Below are 18,211 nucleotides of genomic sequence, written 5' to 3' on the forward strand. Positions count from 1 at the left end.
AGAAGCAACAGAGGAGAGAAGAAATGTTTTTTATCTCTTTTTGCACAACTGATCCAAGTCTTCCTTTCCTGCTCTATTGTGCTTTGTGACTGCTTTTTCTGTCCCATGGGAGACATGGCCAGTTCAGCTGCATAACAAATACTTGGTGATGGGGAACTAAGACAGCATAACAGGAGCAGAATAAGATCACAGTCAGGTAAAAGATACTCAAGTGTATCTTCCAAATTTCATATATTTTATGCCTTGGGACTTAAAGATTCTGCTGTTAAGTGTAAATGGCTGCTCTGGGTAAAGTCAGGCAGAAATAATGCTGTTTTGGGTCTGGTACAAATAAGCAGCCACAATAAAAACTGCAAACAGCAAGAGCCAAGGAAATAAATTCTGTGACATTCAACAGGGCCCAACAGAGACATAAGAGGAATGAAAAGCAACCTTTCCTGCAGGATACACTGATAAATTGAAATAAGAACTCCCTGAAAACAAACATAGCTATAGCAAACAGCTTTTATGTATCACACTTAAAAGAAAAAGACCAAATTTGTTATGCTGCATTTCCACCAGTAAATTCCAGCATCTCTGATCAGACTGCAGACAAAGTTGTAGAAATAAATGAATAGAATAATGCTGGTCCAAACTAAACGAACCGGAATGTCATGGTTCGTTTTTGTCATGGAGATTAAAATTGGACCCACTTACACTTTTCTGCCTGCCTTGTACATAACTGCGCAAAAGTTACCAGTCTGCAAACATTTTACATGGCTCATTCATCTGCCAGCTGTATTTCCATACTAGGTTTCCTTCCTCTGTTTCAATGCTGAGTGCTGAGGAAGTGCTGAGCACCGCAGATCACCTGCATGCAGAGCCTACCCACCTACAGCTACCAAGCAAATGCTCAAACACAAGGCTGCTGTCACCCACCCTTTTTTCCCCTGACCGTGTGTAATTAAAGCTTTTGCCTCCTTTCAAAGTAAGGCCACGAGTTCTAAGCCCTGCGGGCGTCAGGAGAGGTGAGATTCTGAGTAGAGAATGAGCATCAAAAGTGCAGGGGGAAAGGGAGGTGGGAAAGATCAAGTTAGGCCCTTGAAAGACCCCAAGGGAAGCCTCCGAAATTGAAGCGGAAGCCCTGGAGTAATGTGCCCCCACCCCAAAAAAACAAACAAACCCTGAGCTCTGATTAGTAAAAGAGTTTGCCTGCTTCAACATTTGGTAATTGCTCATCAGATGTGAAGCTGAAGAAGGGCATTGATAATGCAAGGTAGTTTTCATGGTGCTCAGAGAGACCCCATTCTTGGCTTAGCTCCCGGCTACCTCCTCACTCCCTCTGAGCAACTTCTTTCTGACCACATTTAAATCGTGCAATTCCCTTCCTCTTCAGGAGGACTGCTGGCCCCTCTCACTCTCTCAATTTTCTGCTCCCAAGTTAAGACCTTCCTTTTTCAGATAAGCTTTTAATTTGCCTGGTTAGTGCAAAATGGCTGATCCTGCTGCTTTGTGCCGGTCCTATCTACAGCAATGCATAATTTGTTTGTGTTTTATGTCATTTAAACACCAGCCAAAGTCTTTTTTATTTTCTCAGGCCTTTTAATCCTTGACTCATTTACGTTTTTGTGCTGCTTCGTGTCTGTTTTAAATTACACTGGCTCCTTTTATATTACGGTGCCCTAATGTTTTTGCTTTAATTTTTATCTAAATTGCAATTTTAACTTTTTTAAGCTGCCCCAAGAACCCGTGAAAGTGCAGGGTTACAGAGCAACCAAGCAATAATATAAATAAAATGATAATAGAACTTGAGGAAATCTACCTTGAATATCAGCTTTTAAAATAGTGGAAGGGTGGAACAGAAATTCTCCAAGTCAATACATGCCAACTTTACCCTTCAACAGAGCCTTTTTACTCCCCTCTCCACCCCCAAGTCCAGCATGCATGTTGCAGTGCTAGTGTTGCAGTTCAGAAGCAACCAATGTGGTGCCTTTCAGATGCTACCCAATTCCAACTACCATCAGTCCCAGCCAACATGGCCAATAGCCAGGGAGGATGATGGGAGTTGTAGTCCAGCAACATCTGCCTACCCTCACGTTGGTTCTCCATGTTATAACCTTAAGATGCATCACGGTAGCAGTTGTAAGCCTTAAGAAACATTGTACAGTGGTGCCCCGCAAGACGAAAAACTCGCTAGACGAAAGGGTTTTGCGTTTTTTGAGCTGCTTCGCAAGACAAATTTCCCTATGGGCTTGCTTCGCAAGACGAAAACACCTTGCAAGTTTGTTTCCTTTTTCTTAACACCGTTAATACAGTTGCGACGACTTCGAGGAGCAACTCATAGAACGTGGTGTGGTAGCCTTTTTTGAGGTTTTTGAAGACTTTGGTGATTTTTGAAGCTTTTCCAAAACTTTCCTGACACCGTGCTTCGCAAGATGAAAAATTCGCTAGACGAAAAAACTCACGGAACAAATTAATTTCGTCTTGCGAGGCACCACTGTAAAGTCATATTGTTAATGTTCTCCCCATGTAACCAATTATTAAGGTCAAGTCTACACTTGAGAGAAGTTACCACAGCAGCAAGTCATAGAAATTATACTTATGGGGTCAGTCCAGGTGGTTCTTGTGTACCTGCACAGCTTCCTTGACAGAAGACAAATCCTCATAGAGACCCATGTCTTCTATTGCTACCTGGAAAGAGTTGAAAGAAAAAGGAGCACAGCTGAAGGCATGGTGGTGGAAAAGGGCAGGGGGCTTAGTGCAAAACAAGACTCATCCCTAGAACTGGTTTCCGACAGCTCCGGGGCTAATCTTACCTTTCGTACCCTGCACAAATGCTGCCAGCATCCCCTGCACATCTGCAAGCGAGGAGGCAGGTTCCAGGTAGCTGACTGAGCCCCTGCACCTCCCTCTTTAAGAGGCTGAGCCCCAGAAATGGAAGAAGCCCTTCACTGACCTTGAAATCAGCCAGTCGGGTTTTGGCGAGAGTGATGTATTCCAGAAGAAAGGGGCGGTATTTGATGGGTACGAACGGCGGGTGCATGATGTGGACCTAGAGAGACAGTTCAAATCAAGGTTAGGCCCACAGTCATCACGCCCATTGGATGCCCCTAGCAGTTTTGCACATTCCCTCCCAAGGTATGGGCTACAGAGGACAGATGCAAGATTTATTGTACACATGTACACTGCATGCTGCCTTTTTGTATGCATATGAACAAAACAAAAAAAGCATAGAGCACTTTCCACTTCCTAGAAGTTCAAGCAGCAGTTAAAATCTAAAAATAGGTGGCAAGATCCTGTCCATGTCTCACCTTCAGGTATTGAGGGGCTTCCAAGGGCACCAGCTCCGACAGGAACTTGAAGAGGAAGACTAAGGCCTTCTTACTGCTACTATGGAAGCCACTGCTGCTCCCAAAGGCAGCCTGGAAAGCGACAGCAACACACAGAAGACTGTTAAACTATGCCCATCACTGAGACGAGGGAATTCATTACTGCAAGATGTAGACAGCTTAGACAGCTTTAAAAGGAGAAAAGGCAAATGCATGGCGGAAAAGGTGTCAATGACTGTGCTACCTGTAGGACTAGAGCTACTGCACACCACCTAGGAAACTGCCTTATACCAAGTCACACCGTTGGTCCATCTTGCTCAGCATTGTCTACACTGACTGGCAGAGGCTCTCCAGGATTTCAGGCGAGAGTCTCTTCCAGCCCTAACCTGGAGATGCTGGGAATTGAACCTGGGACCTTCTGCTTGCAAGGCAGATACTTTACCACTGAGCTATGGCCCTTCTCCAACTGGATGGGGAGAGAGCAGGAGAGGGCTTGTGCTCTTATGCCCTGTTTGTGGGCTTAAAAATAATCTGGAGGGCCACTGTAGGAAACTTGCAATCGGCTATAGCGGGGGGGGGGTGTGAACCTGTGGCCCACCAGATGTTGCTGGACTCAAAATGCATCATAGTCCAAGAAGAGTTAGAGCCCAACATCTTCTGTGGGGCCACAGGTCCCCCCCCCCCAGCACTCTTGGGATTCTTCTATGGAGCTGATCCAGCCACTTTTCACTCCAAGTTTGATTTATAATGTTTTTACATTTTGAGTTTTCTGTTCCGCATTCCCTTTGCCATTTGGATAAATGAAGGTGTGGGTTGAACAGGAATGCCAAATTCCTGCTGTGCTAATGCAGCCTTGCTCCGTTTTGATTTCAGACCCATCCCAGCCAAATGCAAAGCACCTTCAAATCCTAGTTTCTGGTACAGTAGCTCACTCCTGTAGAAGCTTGGATACCCTTCAACACACACACACACACACACACACACACACACACACACCCCGTCCTTGTGTCTGGCATTAACAAGTTTATTTGGGAAGCGTCTTCCATTTGCTCTTACCTTAAACCATTCTGCATAAGACATGAATATCGCAGGGCCTTCCAAGGCTGCTTGGCGGACTATTATGAATGCAGTGATCATGTTTTCCAGGTCATAGTCCTCAAAGGCTTTTCTCAACAGGCGGTCCAGGAGGTCTAGAAGAAGCACAACAAGGCCTCCAAAATATTACATACCTATGGGGAAACCTGGATGCTAATAAAAAAACAAAAAGGCAACCCTCTGTTAAAAGATCAAACAAGACATTGAATACCCTTGTATTATAATTTTTTTGCAATTAAAAAATGCCAAGGAAATTGCTGTAGACAATAACAGACAACCCTGTTGTCTCAGTTCACAGGCCAAGTAGCAAATGTGCTACTCTTTCCCACTGGCCCAAAACAACCCAATGAGCTTCATGGTTGTATGGGGATCTGAAGGTAGGTCTCCCTTCTAGTCCAATGATCAACACCAGAGCTCCTGTGTCATATCCCTCAGCTGACAGATGTGTGGAGGGTACGTAAGAAAGGTCTTTTTTTTGCTGTGATATGGCTATTGTGGAATAATTGCTTATCACCATCATTAAACACGTTTAGCTGCCTGGTAAAGAGGCAGCTCTCTCAGGAGAATAGTTACTGATTTCTGCTGATGCTGCTACTACAATATGGGGAAGTCCTTTTCTTCTTCTTCTTGCAGACTCCTATTGCATCTACTGCTACAGTGTTGCTGCTTTTTAGTTTAAATCTTCACTGAGCATTTTGATTTGATTGTTTTTACTGTTTGCTAACTTTAGTTTGGGATCGGTTTTCAGAAGAAGAGCCGGATATGTGTATTTTCTTTAAAAGTAAGCAAACACATACAGTACTGATCTCATAACCACTTAAAGCGTTTTAAAGCTCCAACATTATACAGCCACATTTAAATCTCTATATATTAATGCTCATACCTGAGCATGCACTTCCAGCCTTCCAAAGGTAATGGAAAAAGCCGTTTTCTGCAGAATGGGGCCTGGCACAGTACTGCAAACATATGAGCATATGCCCCCCTCCGGGGGGCAGTTTAAGCCGCAATAAATAGCAGTTTAAATAGTCTCAACATAATGACCCACAGCTAAATTAAAAATTCAGAGAGAGAGAAAGAGAGAGAAGAGACTTGGCAAAGCCATCCAAGTCAAACTGATAATATTTGGCAGAGAAGCCAATATTATTTGCGAATATTTCTAAAACACCAAACAAGCAGCTGTGAGCATTGGATCACACCAGCCATTTTCCTCTCATGTCTGTTGGTTCTGCGCTTGAAAGACCAGCAGCAGCCCAGACATCTTCTCCAAACATACCTTTAATCAAGTGTTGTGCTTGAGGATGACAGACTAACAATGTAGACACACAGGAAAGGACATGGTGCCAATTCACTTCGCTTGTCTCTAAGACCAACTGCAAATGATGCGTCAGCTCCTCTGCTTTGAACACCACAAACAACTAGAAGGGAAGGAAGCGAAAATCCTTTTGGAATCAAAGGACGCTGGGGCAGAGCACCCAAGAACACATTCATGGTTCACTCCTGACCATCACACTGCTGATCAGTGTTAGACTCATCCTAAGGCAGCTTCCTATATTTCAGACCTGAAACCCAACCCAGAGGAGCAGGGGAGGCAGGAACTCCCACTTCCACCAAGAGATCTCTATACTGCCAGTGCGCCTGAAGAGCCACTGGATCCAGACTTCCCTGCCCAGGACTGTAATTCTCCACACCAACCGCCTGGTTTCCTGGTCAGTGTCACTCTGCATCTCTCCCATAAGATGGTGAGTCAGGCAGGACCTTCAAAGCTAGCTGCCCGTGAGGCTATTTAGCAGAAGCGAAGTGTCTATATATAAGCAGAACTGAGAAAAGAACTCTTATCCAAGCTTTCTGCCCTGGAGAGATGAATCCTCTCTAAGGCCAGAGCCAAATGGCTTCCCTTCCTTGCAAGCAAGCAAGCAAACACAGATGAACACCCTGGATACTTCTCCTTGCTTGCACATTCCCTTTTGATATCCCCATTCTGTTTTGCAAGCCTCTTGGCACAAACAACATTTCCCCAATGCATTGTTTGGTTTCCTGGCCTCAGCTTACAAAGCTATTGGCTTTTATTTTTTTTGTTCCGTGAAAGAGAGCAGGCTCCAATTTTGCTATAATTGAAGCATGCTACTTCTGAAAAGCCCAGACGCAGCACATATCATGTTACAGGGACTGTACCAAAGAGTACAGTTCCAGTAAGCTGCACGAGCTTCAGGAAATAATAATAAACAAGAGTTGTGCTAAAATGTGTGGTGTTCCTGGTCAGATCCCACAAGGAAGAGACATACTTTGCGGTACAGCATGGTGAGCACCGAGCTGGTTCTTGCAAAGCTCCAGTCTCTCTGTAGATGAATGGCTTCGAAAGCTGTGTTCAGAGAAGACAAAGGGAAGGGGGGAAATCTAACTTTACAAACCAGTAAGAGCAATTCTGCCAAAGGATAACAAAATATGAAAGGCTTCCCTTGCTTATGCCTCACCAAATAGGTCAATTGTTTCTAGCAACTCCTAAAACCATCAAGCCCAGGGCCTCTTTCACTTGTTCCCCTTCACACGCTGCTCGCTGCATTGCTAAGGCACTGAGTGAAAAGCTGTGAGTTCACGGTGATGGAGGTGTTTGCATTCCCATAGGGCAATGCAGGGTTGCCTTTCAGGAAATACATGACATAGGATGAGTGAAAAGCAAGTTATCCGCAGGATGCTCCGAGAGCAGACTTGTGGCTTAGTAAACATTCAGGTGACTCCTGAAATTCTCCTATCTTCCAGAAGAGCTAAATGGTGACAACCTCCCTGGCTGATTAATAGCCAGCCATTCTACTGGAGGCTGTAACATACTGTAACATTTACAGTATGTGAAAAGTAATTGTTAGCATGAGAGCAATGTGTATTTTGCTTTTGGCAGCCAGTTGGTTATAAGCTTATTTAGCTGAAAAGTGGTTTTAAAAAAAGAAGTCTGAAATCCAATTTTTAAAGACTAAGGGAGCAGGAGTGAGAGCATTCAAGCCTAAGCTGTTCTTTTTCCAACTTCCACCGGAGTCCCGACTTCTCCCACGTGCCCCTGGCTTCATGTTTTCTGGCCTGGACCTCTCCACTTCCAAGGGCTACACTGCCTTTAGGACAATTTGTCAGGGGAGGAAAGCTGGCAGTGGGTGGGGTCAGAGCCCAAAGTGGAGGGAGCCAGCCTTCCTTTTCGCTCTCTCCTCCTCCCCCCCCCCAGTGAGCTTGGGCAGAGGGGTTCTGAAACCAAGCTGAGGGCCACATGAACTTAGGCAAGGAGCTGCATGGCCACCCCTGCCTTAAGCCTATCTCTGAAGGCCACATTAAATAGGGGTGGCATTTTAGAGACAGTAGCAGGACCTGGGTCAAAGAGTGGGGGCTTTTCAGGAGTTGCTGTTTGCATGGCAGGAAGGAAAAGCAGACCCTCCTGAAATCACCACCCAGCTCTACATCAGGTATATAAAGAGTTATGCCCAGTATGATTAACTCCTCTCACATCCCTGGAGTCCTAGCTTTTTTTAAATAAAAACAAACAAACTAAAATCATTCTAAAACCAGTAATACATCACCAAACACATCAACAATACATATTATCATTACATCATTTAATTATTACTCCCAACATACGTAATATGTAACCAGTCATATATTGTATACTGGTCAACATTAACTTCCAGCATTCCCTAATTTTGTGGCATTTCTAACAAATGAGACAGACAAAATTACAATGCCAGTACTACTGCCATTAACTCATGGAGAAATCTGGCGTAATCTTAAGGGAAGGGTGCGTGTCTAAACATCCATTTATAAAAGCTTTGTTTTAAATTCACACTCAGTGCTAACTGGGGCACTGACTTCCAAACCCATCTTCTCTACAGGTCTGTTTCCCAGTTCCCTTGATAGGAAACCCCACCTGTTAGCTGAGCGTTGTAAGTAAGAACCTGGGTCAAGGTGTGACTAAAGAAGTGATGCAGAGACTCCGGAGGGACTGTGCCTTGGGATGCCGTCATGCCAAATACGCAGAGCCTGGAAATGGAAAGGGAACCTCTAAGTCTCAGTGCTCAAGAACAATGACTCATCAGAGGTGAACTGCTGATAATGGCTCCAATTTTCTCAGCATAAAGACATTCACTAGGAGGGCTGTCAAAATGAATGTAAATATTTATCCATTTTAACATATGCAGAAAAAATACACTAGATTCCCCCCTTGTGAGAGTTCAATCCAAACCCCTTAGAGCTCTCCTACAAGTCCCCAGATGCGTTTCAAACGCATGGGTTAGACTAGAAACGGGGATGATGAGAGTGGAGACTTATATCTGCCTAACATCAATCTACAAGTGGCTGACATTGAATCTGCTCCCCCGAGGAATAGCCCCACTGATCCTCTGCGACCAGTTCCAGTAAGGCTGGCAGACAGCAGTCCTGAACACCCTTCAGAAACTGGGTTTTGCCCCTCAAGCCCTCCTAAGTCTGGGGTTGGGCCAAGCAAAAGCTACAGTTAGGCAAAGAATCATAGACACCAAGAGACAACAGGACTGCTCAAGGTGCCCCGACTATAAAATTGGAGAAATCGAGAGAGATATAGCCGCACCAGCAGCATATCTCTTCTTTCTCATATCCAAAAATGCAAGAAGGGCTTTTACACTCTCCAGAAGCTTGGATCTGCCCTTGCCGGTCCTGGAAGGATCCTTTTAAAAAGTCCCATATGCTCAGAGACTTTGCACCTGTTCATTGAGGGATATAGGGAGCCCAGAGCACTTATTCTTTAGATGTCCCTTTTATGAAGAGGCACATAGTGAGACCATTGATCCCCTGCTGGTGAGCCTCGCTGACCTCCCAGAAAAGCAAAAAATCGACCTTTTCCTGTTAGGCAAAGATCGTAAGGTGACCTAGATGGTCATCAGATTCTGTGTACAGATCTGTAGGCGCAGACCATCCCCCGACTCAAACTAGTTTGTTAAGAAAATCCGCAAACTCGATTCTGTGGGTGTATTCTGGGTCATCTCTCTGCGGTAGCTTATCTTAAAGTTTTATCGCATTTATAATATAAATTTTAAATTTACTATTGTACATTGTTTTAAATGTTTGTTTTCCTTCTGGGATTGTACCCCCAAGTGTGTTTTATAAGCTGGTCTCCGACCGTAATAAATTATCTTTCTATCTACACTAGATTCCCTCACCACACACACACAAACCCTGTTGCACAAAAGCAAGGAATGGGGGTTGGGGAAGGAACTCGGAAGGAATGCAGATGACCAGGAAAAGGTTTAAACATACCAACTTCCAGGAACTGAACTAACTGGGTGCTATAAATAGGCAGATAAGGAGAGAAAGGAGGTGGCACCTGCAGTTTGCATCCTGCAGAGTAACTCTGGCATAGGAAGCTCAAGGTAAAACATCACCAGTCACAACTGCTTCAATGATTTGTGGACTTTAAAAACAATGCCTAGGATTTCCTTTGCAAGTTGCACATTGGCCAGGACTGACAGATAAAGAACATAAGCACTAGGACACTGCACCAAAACAGGGGACCATCTATGGAGTTTACAGAGAATGGCTGCTGGACACTGAGGTTATCACACAACACAAATGACTTTTGTATCTTTAGGGTGAGAAGGGAACTGAAACTGCAGGCCACATTCCATGAAACCTAGGGTGGGGGACCTCTGGCCTTCCAGATATTGTTGGGAGTACAAAACCCACCATCCCCGACCACTTGCCATGGTGTCTGGGGCTGCTGGACCACCAGTTCCCTAGCCCTGTATTAAACGATGTGCTTGCATAGTTAAGAAGTGCTCCCCCTGACCATTTCACCGCTCTCATAGCCATGCATAACCCGCTGTTCTTTGCAAAACCTCTAGAGTGGGGCATGGCCCCTTACCAGCACTTCACTGCCTTCAGTGTGGAGGCCTCTTCCTGCTTTTTTTCAGCCGCAGCATCGAGCACCCCTAAAGAGAAACAAAAACAAAGTAGCCTCAGTGGGAAACACAGCTGGAAAGGACCACCCACAATATGGAAGAAGCCGTTTGGGAGGCACACATTTAAGGAGATGACCTCATTAGGAGAGTGGTGGAAAGGAGCAATTCTTCTCACGTTGAAGCTATTATGAACAATTTCTTAAGAGGCAAAGACTTGGAAACAATTAACCCTGACCTTGAACCACTCTAAAAGGTTTGACGTGCACAGATTTAGCTCTGAAAGGTTGCCCTAATGTTTATACTCCAGAAGCAACTGGGGCAGGAAGATTTGTTGTGCCAAGCGCCTCTAAAATGAACATGGGCTGCACATGAACAGAGGGGGAAAGGCAATCAGAACAAACAAAAGCACCAGGTGACCTGGAACCCAAAGATTTACAGGTTTTCCTGCCTTCCTGTTGCCGTGCAAAGAAACAGCTGAAGCACATGGCAACAAATAACAGATGCAGTGTAGTCGCTAACTTAAAACTCACTTAGTGGTACACCTGCTCAGGTAGCCAAATGTTTCATACCAGCAAAACATTGTTGCACAAGAAAATGCATAAGAAGGTTGCTGGTAACTTCATTGCACAACAAATTGTGCAACGAGTTTCCGCCAGCACAAATGCTGCATTGGATTACCCTGTTGCAGGACATTGGAATTCACCTCCATCCACAAGCACATGAAACCCTGGTCCCAGGGGTGTTACTACAGCTCAGAGAAATGTGCAACATGACGATTTGCGGTTCGTTCTCAAACTCCAGCAGATAATAAATGCTCATTTAGAAAAGAATTAGTGCCAACTACGAGGCAGCAGTCAAAACATGAGATCATTCCAGCTACTCCTCTTTCACATTACAGCTCGTTTTTATTAGCAATCCCCAGCTCTCTTCAAATGCAGTGGTATCTGGAAAGGCTAATTACATACACAGCACATTCCAGCATGTCAACAACACCCCCAGCCGTCAGAACAGGGAGAAGTATCTCTACTGAGGTGTAATTATAATTTAGATCCCAATGCAATTTACTTCTACAGGCACCACTTACATGTCAACATTCTCTCAAGTACAGCACAGCAGACCTGTTTTTTTTTTTTTTAACACAAAAATATAATAATATAATTATTAGCTTTTCATTAGATGTGTTCACATAACAGACTCTAAGATGCTCTGCCTCTTTCAAATGTAAAGGGAAATAAATCTGTCAATCAGTTAAGTGCACAGGCTTCAATGCAGTGCTGCCCCCTTCCTTGATGGAAGGCATCAGTCAGTAGAACAGGGGATGAGGTCATTTTCCCCGTAGGCCCTCCTCCTTTCCTTAACGCTACTTGAGAGGTCTGGGGAACCCTCTTGGGAAGACATGGGGGCAGAGGCAGAGAAATTGCCAAAACTGACTTCCTCTCCTTTCCACCTCTTTGGTGGAAAGAAACAAGGATGAGGAAGCAAGTGCAGGCTTTGGAACAGAAGGCAGTGACTCTGGGAGAGCATCATCTTGCATCCTGAGGCTTGCATGAGCTTTCAGAAAAATTCCCAAGGTCCACAGATTCACTGTTGAGGGCTAGGACTGCTGACTTGCCTTGTCTATGGGCTGCAAGCTAGCAACACAGGAAGCTGCCTCATATGTACCAATCAGAGCAGTGATCCACCCAGCTCAGTACTGTTTACATTGATTGGCAACCTATCTCCAGAAATTCAGACAGGGGTGTGTCCCAGTCTTACCGGAAGATGAAGGGAGAACTAAGCTCTTGCTGCTGAGACTCTAGTTTCATTCATCTCACTGGTGTGCCAAAAACCATTTTATTAAGAACCACAACACTTAGTGATTATGCACTGTCCTTACTTTGGAGATTTTCTGCAACTGCAGCTTCTTTCCCATCTCAAATGTTTTCTGAAATCCATTATGAAGGAGCACAGTCACAAAGTCTACAAATTAAGAGCAAAGCCACTGTCAGCATACTCCCAGCATACCAAAAGGGAAAGGAAGATAATCTAAAAGGGCAGCTCCTTGCCCATCTTCCCTGAGGGCTGCTGAAGACCTGCATGCCCTGAAGGAAGGCAAAAGCAAGGGAGCTCAGGCCAGGGAGCACATATACCATCAGTTCCCAGTTGGCAGGAGAGGACTCTCTTCATTTCACAAAATGCATTTGTTTTAGTGCTTAAATTGTAAACCACATTAAGTACCTCGGCAGAAAGGTGGTGTATAAATCCAATGAATAAATAAATAGAGGGAACAAAGGAAGGCTGAAGGCAACAAATGGTGTCTGGAAATCCCTTCTGTACAGAACAGGGTTCACCTTTGGTTTATTAGTTTAATCACTGAAGAAATAAAAATTAAATTGTTAATGAGGAGAATCATCAGACCCTGAGTCGTCTTAGTCAGGATATTCTGGGTCAAAGACCAGCTGAGCTAGGGAAGGTTGTTTAATTCCCAGGCAATTAAAGGACTATGCAGGGAAGGAATGAAAATCAAGAATAGAGATGGGTAACTTTTCTCCCTCCAGATGTTGCTGGAGTACAACTCCCAACTACTGGCATATTCCTGGGGCTGATGAGAGCTGGAATTCAACATCTCGAGGGCCACAAGCCACCCCAACCCTGGCCTAGAACACCCCACAGAAGGCAGAGATGGACTGGCATCATCCAGCCCTCAGAAGGATTCCTAGGCTTACCAATGTGCAATGGCCACTGCCTTCAATCCCCACAGAAGCCAACAACTAACAACCCCCCGCCCCACCAACTGCCCCATACCAACTGTGTTCCAAGTCAGAGCTTGCCTGTAAGCATGGACCGCAGTGTCTCTGTGTCCAAGGAAGGATCTTGTGTTTGATGGCAAAGACGACAGAGACAACTGCACAACCACTCCTCCAACGCAGGAGCATCTGGATTACTGAGAAGAGACAAGACCAACTGCAGTTCCCAATATTATCTTTTTCTAGGGACTGTTTCCCTGACCCACAAGTCCGTCCCCCCACACACCCTAAAGCTGCAAATCTTTTGGGTCACTGCAAATCTTGCTTAGCGCTCTATGTGCAGCCTTGTCAGATGCACCTTTATCTTATGAGTGTAAAATACAAGCTGCCACAGACGAGGTGGCCAAAGAGCTGACCATATTTCATGTCAAGCCCAAAATCCTAGCAAGTCTTGGCAGCCTCTACTTACTTCTCCAGCAGCTCTTCCAGGCTGACAATGTTCTCTCTGTGTAACTGCCATGCAACTTCCAGAATGAGTGGGCTCTGGGGGAAATAACGCTACCATGAAGTTCAGGACCCACAAAGAGGTATGGCCAAGCACCCACAACCAAATAGCTCAGCCACTCGGCTAAGGCTCAACAGCTGATTAGTGTGGCCCATGTAGTTGCTGAAGGCCCACATCTAACCACAACCCATTTGCTGCCTCAGCTGTGGCAAGTTATGAAGACATTGTCCTGACATTTTGTGAGAGATCCGTATATAAATACTTTGCATGAATAAATAAAAATAAATAAAGCTCAGAGGCAATAGGATAGCTGGCAAGGGCCAAGTATTATTTAAGTAGTACAATGCTAAGAGTTTATTAAGAGGCCTGCGCTCTTAAGTTTGCTACTTAAATTGTTTGCTGGCATCAGAAGAGGAATCCTGCATTTCTCCCCAACAATGTAAAGGCGCTTGTCAGCATTAAGGCATCAAAGAGGAGTGAAGCTATATGAGGAATGTTTTTCCAGCACATGTGTCTATAGATGGAGTGGGGAATCTGTGGCCCTCCCAGATGTGGCGGGGTTACAGCTCCCATCATTCCTGACCACTGGTTGGGGCTGATGGAAGTTGGAGTCCCACTAACGTCCAGAAGGTCGCAGGTTCCCCATCCCTGGTATGTAGCATTTCTCTCTCAACACCCCATATTTCTAAAGCATTCTTACTTGCAACTTCCAGGTTTCTTGAGCAAACCGCAAACGGCAGAAAGCATTGTGCGTTAACAAATCCTTCAGAGACTGAAGCAAGCATGACAACTTTTTCTGTAATTGAAGAAAAAAGTGCTGTTAACTTAAAAAATGATAATAAGTAGCCAGCAGCTTTCAAGGGTGCAGACTCTTTATCTCCCTCCTTCCCCTCTCCTTGCAGCAGCTTGTACCAGACAGGTAAAGTGAAGGGGAAAGGGATTTGGGGCAATGAAGTAAATGGACTATAAGAGGGCAGCGTACAAGGAAAGCAGTGCAGCGAGGCTCATGGAGGTTTCAGGGCATTTGAAATGTATTAGATATGAGCTGAGCTATTTCTCAATTTCAGGGAGGGGGTGAAATCCCATATGAATTGCAGGGAGAGCTCACCTACTGTAATTCCCAGAGGCCAATCAGACATCAGTAGGTCACAGAAACCTCAGATGGAAGTTGCCAAGCTGCCCCCAACAGCCTTCCCCAACATGATACCCTCCAGATGTTTTAAACTACAGTTCACATCACCCCCAGGCAGCATAGATATAAGATACTGAGGCTGATGGGAGTTGTAGTCCAAAACATCTGGACATGACCACAGCAAATGAAGCATGAGCTAAAAATATTTCACTTTCATCACAGAGGAACTGCAGGTAAACCCAAATGAATGTCATAATTCCTGTTTGCAGACCCTCTAATTGAGGTGGCATTCTGTGTAAGGAAATAGGTTGCCAACCTCAGCCTTTAGTTCCTCTGATAAACATTTACAGTTAGTTCCTCTGATAAACATTTACAGTTTATACTTAAGAGACAATAGCAGCAAGATGGGGGTGTGAACTTCTCTCCCACTCTTGCCATGCCCAGAAATGGAATTCCTTCCTGCTTACTCTCTGCTCTGCATTCAGCAGCACAGCTGGACCAGACTCAGCAGAGATCTTCTCAATGTTTCCAGCAGCTATTCTGGCTGACAGGATTTCCACTGGCACACCCAACATGAAGGCCTGATCCTGCAATGCTGAGACTAGAATGTAATATCAGAGATAGAAATGTGAAAAGAGAGGGGAAACAGGGTTAGCAGGGACAGGTTGTGCAACCTAAGCCTATCCATTCTTGCACCTGAACCTTAACAATAACACCTAAAACAGAAAGTGGGAGGGGATATATTTCAAGGGAGAAAACACATCTTGTTCTTAAAAGTTCCCAGGATAAATTTCCAGCATTTCTAGCTAAAAAAAAGAGGCTCAGGCTACGGTTAGGAAAGGTCATTGTCCCCAAACTTGGCAAATTGTTGCTCCCAGTTGCTGTTGATAGTACCAGACTAGACAGAATGTTGATCTGAATATTTTTATTTTTCTGAATGGATTACCATATTTTTCGCTCTATAAGACGCACATTTCCCCCTCCAAAAATCAAGGGGAAGTGTGTGCGCGTCTTATGGAGCAAATGCAGGCTTCTTGGCTTCAGCGATAGCAACGCGAAGCCTCCGAAGCGCAGTGGGAGCAGTCCCGCTGCGCTCCGGAGGCTTCGTGTTGCTTTCGCTGAAGCCTGGAGAGCGAGAGGGGTCAGTGCGCACCGAGCCCTCTCGCTCTCCAAGCTTCAAATATAGCCGCCTGAAGCCTCCGGAGCGTGGCGGGAGCTCCCACCGCGCTCTGGAGGCTTCGGGTTCCTTTCGCTCAATGGTAGGTGCCCCTTCAGCTAAGGCGCAGCGCCCCTTCAGCTAAGCGGGAGGAGATATGGAAGGGGCTCCGTTTCTCCTGCCGCTTCGCTGAAGGGGTGCTGCGCAGAGAGGGGGAGAATTTTTTTTCTTGTTCTCCCCCTCTAAAACAAGGTGCGTCCTATAGAGTGAAAAACACGGTAACTTGATTTTCAGCAGCTCCCTCTGGCAAAACAGATAATCTCTTGCACCCACCCACAAATTGTTCTGGAACGGAAGCTTCATTGGTTGGACTAAAGGAAAGTAGCTGCTTGTTCCACTCTGAACTTTCCACCTGTAAAAATAACACACAGAGAGACATGTTCATCTTGTTTATTACTTATGCTATCAAATATAACCTAGCCTGTTCCAGATGCAACCGCAAAATGCTTGGGCATACTTGCACAGCAAACATTTGGGAGTCCAGAAGGAAATGCCAAAATTCTCTGAAATGGAAGAAGGAAACCTTTACTCATCTGTTGCCCTCCAGGTGCCTTGGACTACAACTCCCATCAGCCCTAGCCAATGCTGGCCCGGGCTGATGGGAGTTGTAGTCCAAAACATTAGGAGGGCAAACAGGTCGGTGAAGAGAAAGGGAGAACATTCCATAGATAGGGGACTTACTCGGTCGACAAATCTGCATATTTCTTTATTCAAATAATTTCTCCCGTTTCATAGAATAAGATGATGTCCAAAGGAAGCAGAATGCAGGAACAACACCCAGTGGCCTCGGCAGGTTTCAGATATTTATCCACACATTTTCTTTTTTAAAGGACAATCATTTTATGATTAAAGGAAACTTAACAGGTAGTAGGGTAGAAAATGTTCGTAAGAAATTAAGGCTGCAATCCTAAACATACTTTCCTCTAGGGAATTTATATTTTTACTACTGAGTTTAGAGAAGGTATCTTATGGAGCTGTTTTTTGTTTTTGTATCTGGCTTTTATGCAACCGTTTGTATTTTAAGATGATTGTGGGTTTTTATTGAAGTATGGTTTCATTGCTGTTTTTATTTCTTGTACAATGCCTAAAGAGTTTATCTTCTGAGGCATCTCATAAAATACAAACAATAAATAGGCAGTAAGCTCCACTCAGCTCAGTGGGACTTACTTCTGAGTAAGGATGCTTAGGCCTGCCACTGTAAGGCAATTTTGCTCCCCGTGGACTTACTATTCTCTCTCCAATAAGAATCAACTCCAGATATTTATTTTTAGTCATTTGTATTTACCCCCCAGTGCATACTGAGGACTCCTGTCCAGAAGCACAATTTAAACCAGGAACATAAACACAACACTGAAGTTCAATGGGAGCAAAGCAGGCACCAGGAAGCTGTTGGAAGTCAACACTGCTACTTTCTTACCTCAAGCAACAGGTCACCCAAATTGTGATGGCAACTCAAAATATGAAGAGCTGCCTCCTTCAGCTTCTGTTCATTTTTACGTTCACATTTCTGTTTCTTGGATCTTCCAGCTTTTTTGGGAGGGGTAGGGAGGGTGGATTGAGAGAAACAAAGAAATCTTAGCCCAAGAAGGCATGCCACTAAATTTTGCTAAGGTGGTATGGTATGGTAATTGGTTCAAGCTGAGTTGAACTCTGTGCATCCTGATGGAGAATGGGAAAATATTTCCATTTCCAGTAGCCACTTTTAAATACGAGGGATGGGATCCTAAGATAACCCAAGGAAGTTCATAGAAGGAAAGTTTGCCATTCTCTCTTTCCCTCTGTAGTCCCCGGTGCCCCCTGAAAAGCCTCTCAAGAGGTCCAGGGGCCCTCCTGAACAACATGGGTGTTGTAGAAGCTTCTGGAGTAAGGAAGAAACAGAGAACTTTTCTTCTATAAGTTTTTTAAAGTTAACATTTCTGAGGATCCAAGTCCCATTTTGGGCAAGCCTCCCTCTCCCAGCACTCCCCTGACCTCTATTCAACATTGTTAGGACCTTAGAGATCAACTAAGTTTGTTCTGGGTATAAGCTTTCATGTACATGCATTCTTCAGATATCTTTTCGTGCATGCACATGAAAGCTTATACCCAGAACAAATTTAGTTGGTCTCTAAGGTGCTACTGGACAATTTTTTAATTTTTTAATTTATTTTGACTGCTTCAGACCAACACGGCTGCCTACCTGAATCCAACATTATTAGGGAGAGCCTTACTAACCCTGGGGAGGGCATTCCATAGGTGAGTAGCAATCACTGCAGAGGCATGTCCACAAAGAGCTTAGGATGCAGCATCAATGTAATGATCAGGGATGATGGATGATGGGAGC

At 44.7% G+C, this 18,211-nt stretch overlaps 1 protein-coding gene across 4 annotated transcripts in view; it reads right to left on the bottom strand.

Moving 5' to 3' along the window:
* Positions 1 to 18,211, bottom strand: part of FANCA (FA complementation group A) — a 37,032-nt gene that overhangs the window by 18,201 nt on the left and 620 nt on the right. For all 4 annotated transcript variants that reach the window (XR_014528521.1, XR_014528522.1, XM_083513496.1 and 1 more), the window contains exons 2-17: positions 17,306 to 17,415; positions 16,162 to 16,240; positions 15,140 to 15,273; positions 14,241 to 14,336; positions 13,505 to 13,578; positions 13,120 to 13,232; positions 12,186 to 12,268; positions 11,394 to 11,427; positions 10,273 to 10,339; positions 8,305 to 8,417; positions 6,686 to 6,762; positions 5,677 to 5,818; positions 4,365 to 4,498; positions 3,291 to 3,401; positions 2,936 to 3,031; positions 2,611 to 2,670 (exon numbers count right to left, since the gene is read on the bottom strand). Coding sequence is in view for 2 of the 4 variants with exons in the window: in XM_083513496.1 (XP_083369622.1) it covers positions 2,611 to 2,670; positions 2,936 to 3,031; positions 3,291 to 3,401; positions 4,365 to 4,498; positions 5,677 to 5,818; positions 6,686 to 6,762; positions 8,305 to 8,417; positions 10,273 to 10,339; positions 11,394 to 11,427; positions 12,186 to 12,268; positions 13,120 to 13,232; positions 13,505 to 13,578; positions 14,241 to 14,336; positions 15,140 to 15,273; positions 16,162 to 16,240; positions 17,306 to 17,415 (1,523 nt within the window). In the remaining 2 variants the exon portion in view is untranslated. The remainder of the gene's footprint in view (positions 1 to 2,610; positions 2,671 to 2,935; positions 3,032 to 3,290; positions 3,402 to 4,364; positions 4,499 to 5,676; positions 5,819 to 6,685; positions 6,763 to 8,304; positions 8,418 to 10,272; positions 10,340 to 11,393; positions 11,428 to 12,185; positions 12,269 to 13,119; positions 13,233 to 13,504; positions 13,579 to 14,240; positions 14,337 to 15,139; positions 15,274 to 16,161; positions 16,241 to 17,305; positions 17,416 to 18,211) is intronic.

The sequence above is a fragment of the Podarcis liolepis genome (genome assembly GCF_965112155.1).
Source record: "Podarcis liolepis genome assembly, chromosome: 7".
Classification (NCBI taxonomy): Eukaryota; Metazoa; Chordata; class Lepidosauria; order Squamata; family Lacertidae; genus Podarcis; species Podarcis liolepis.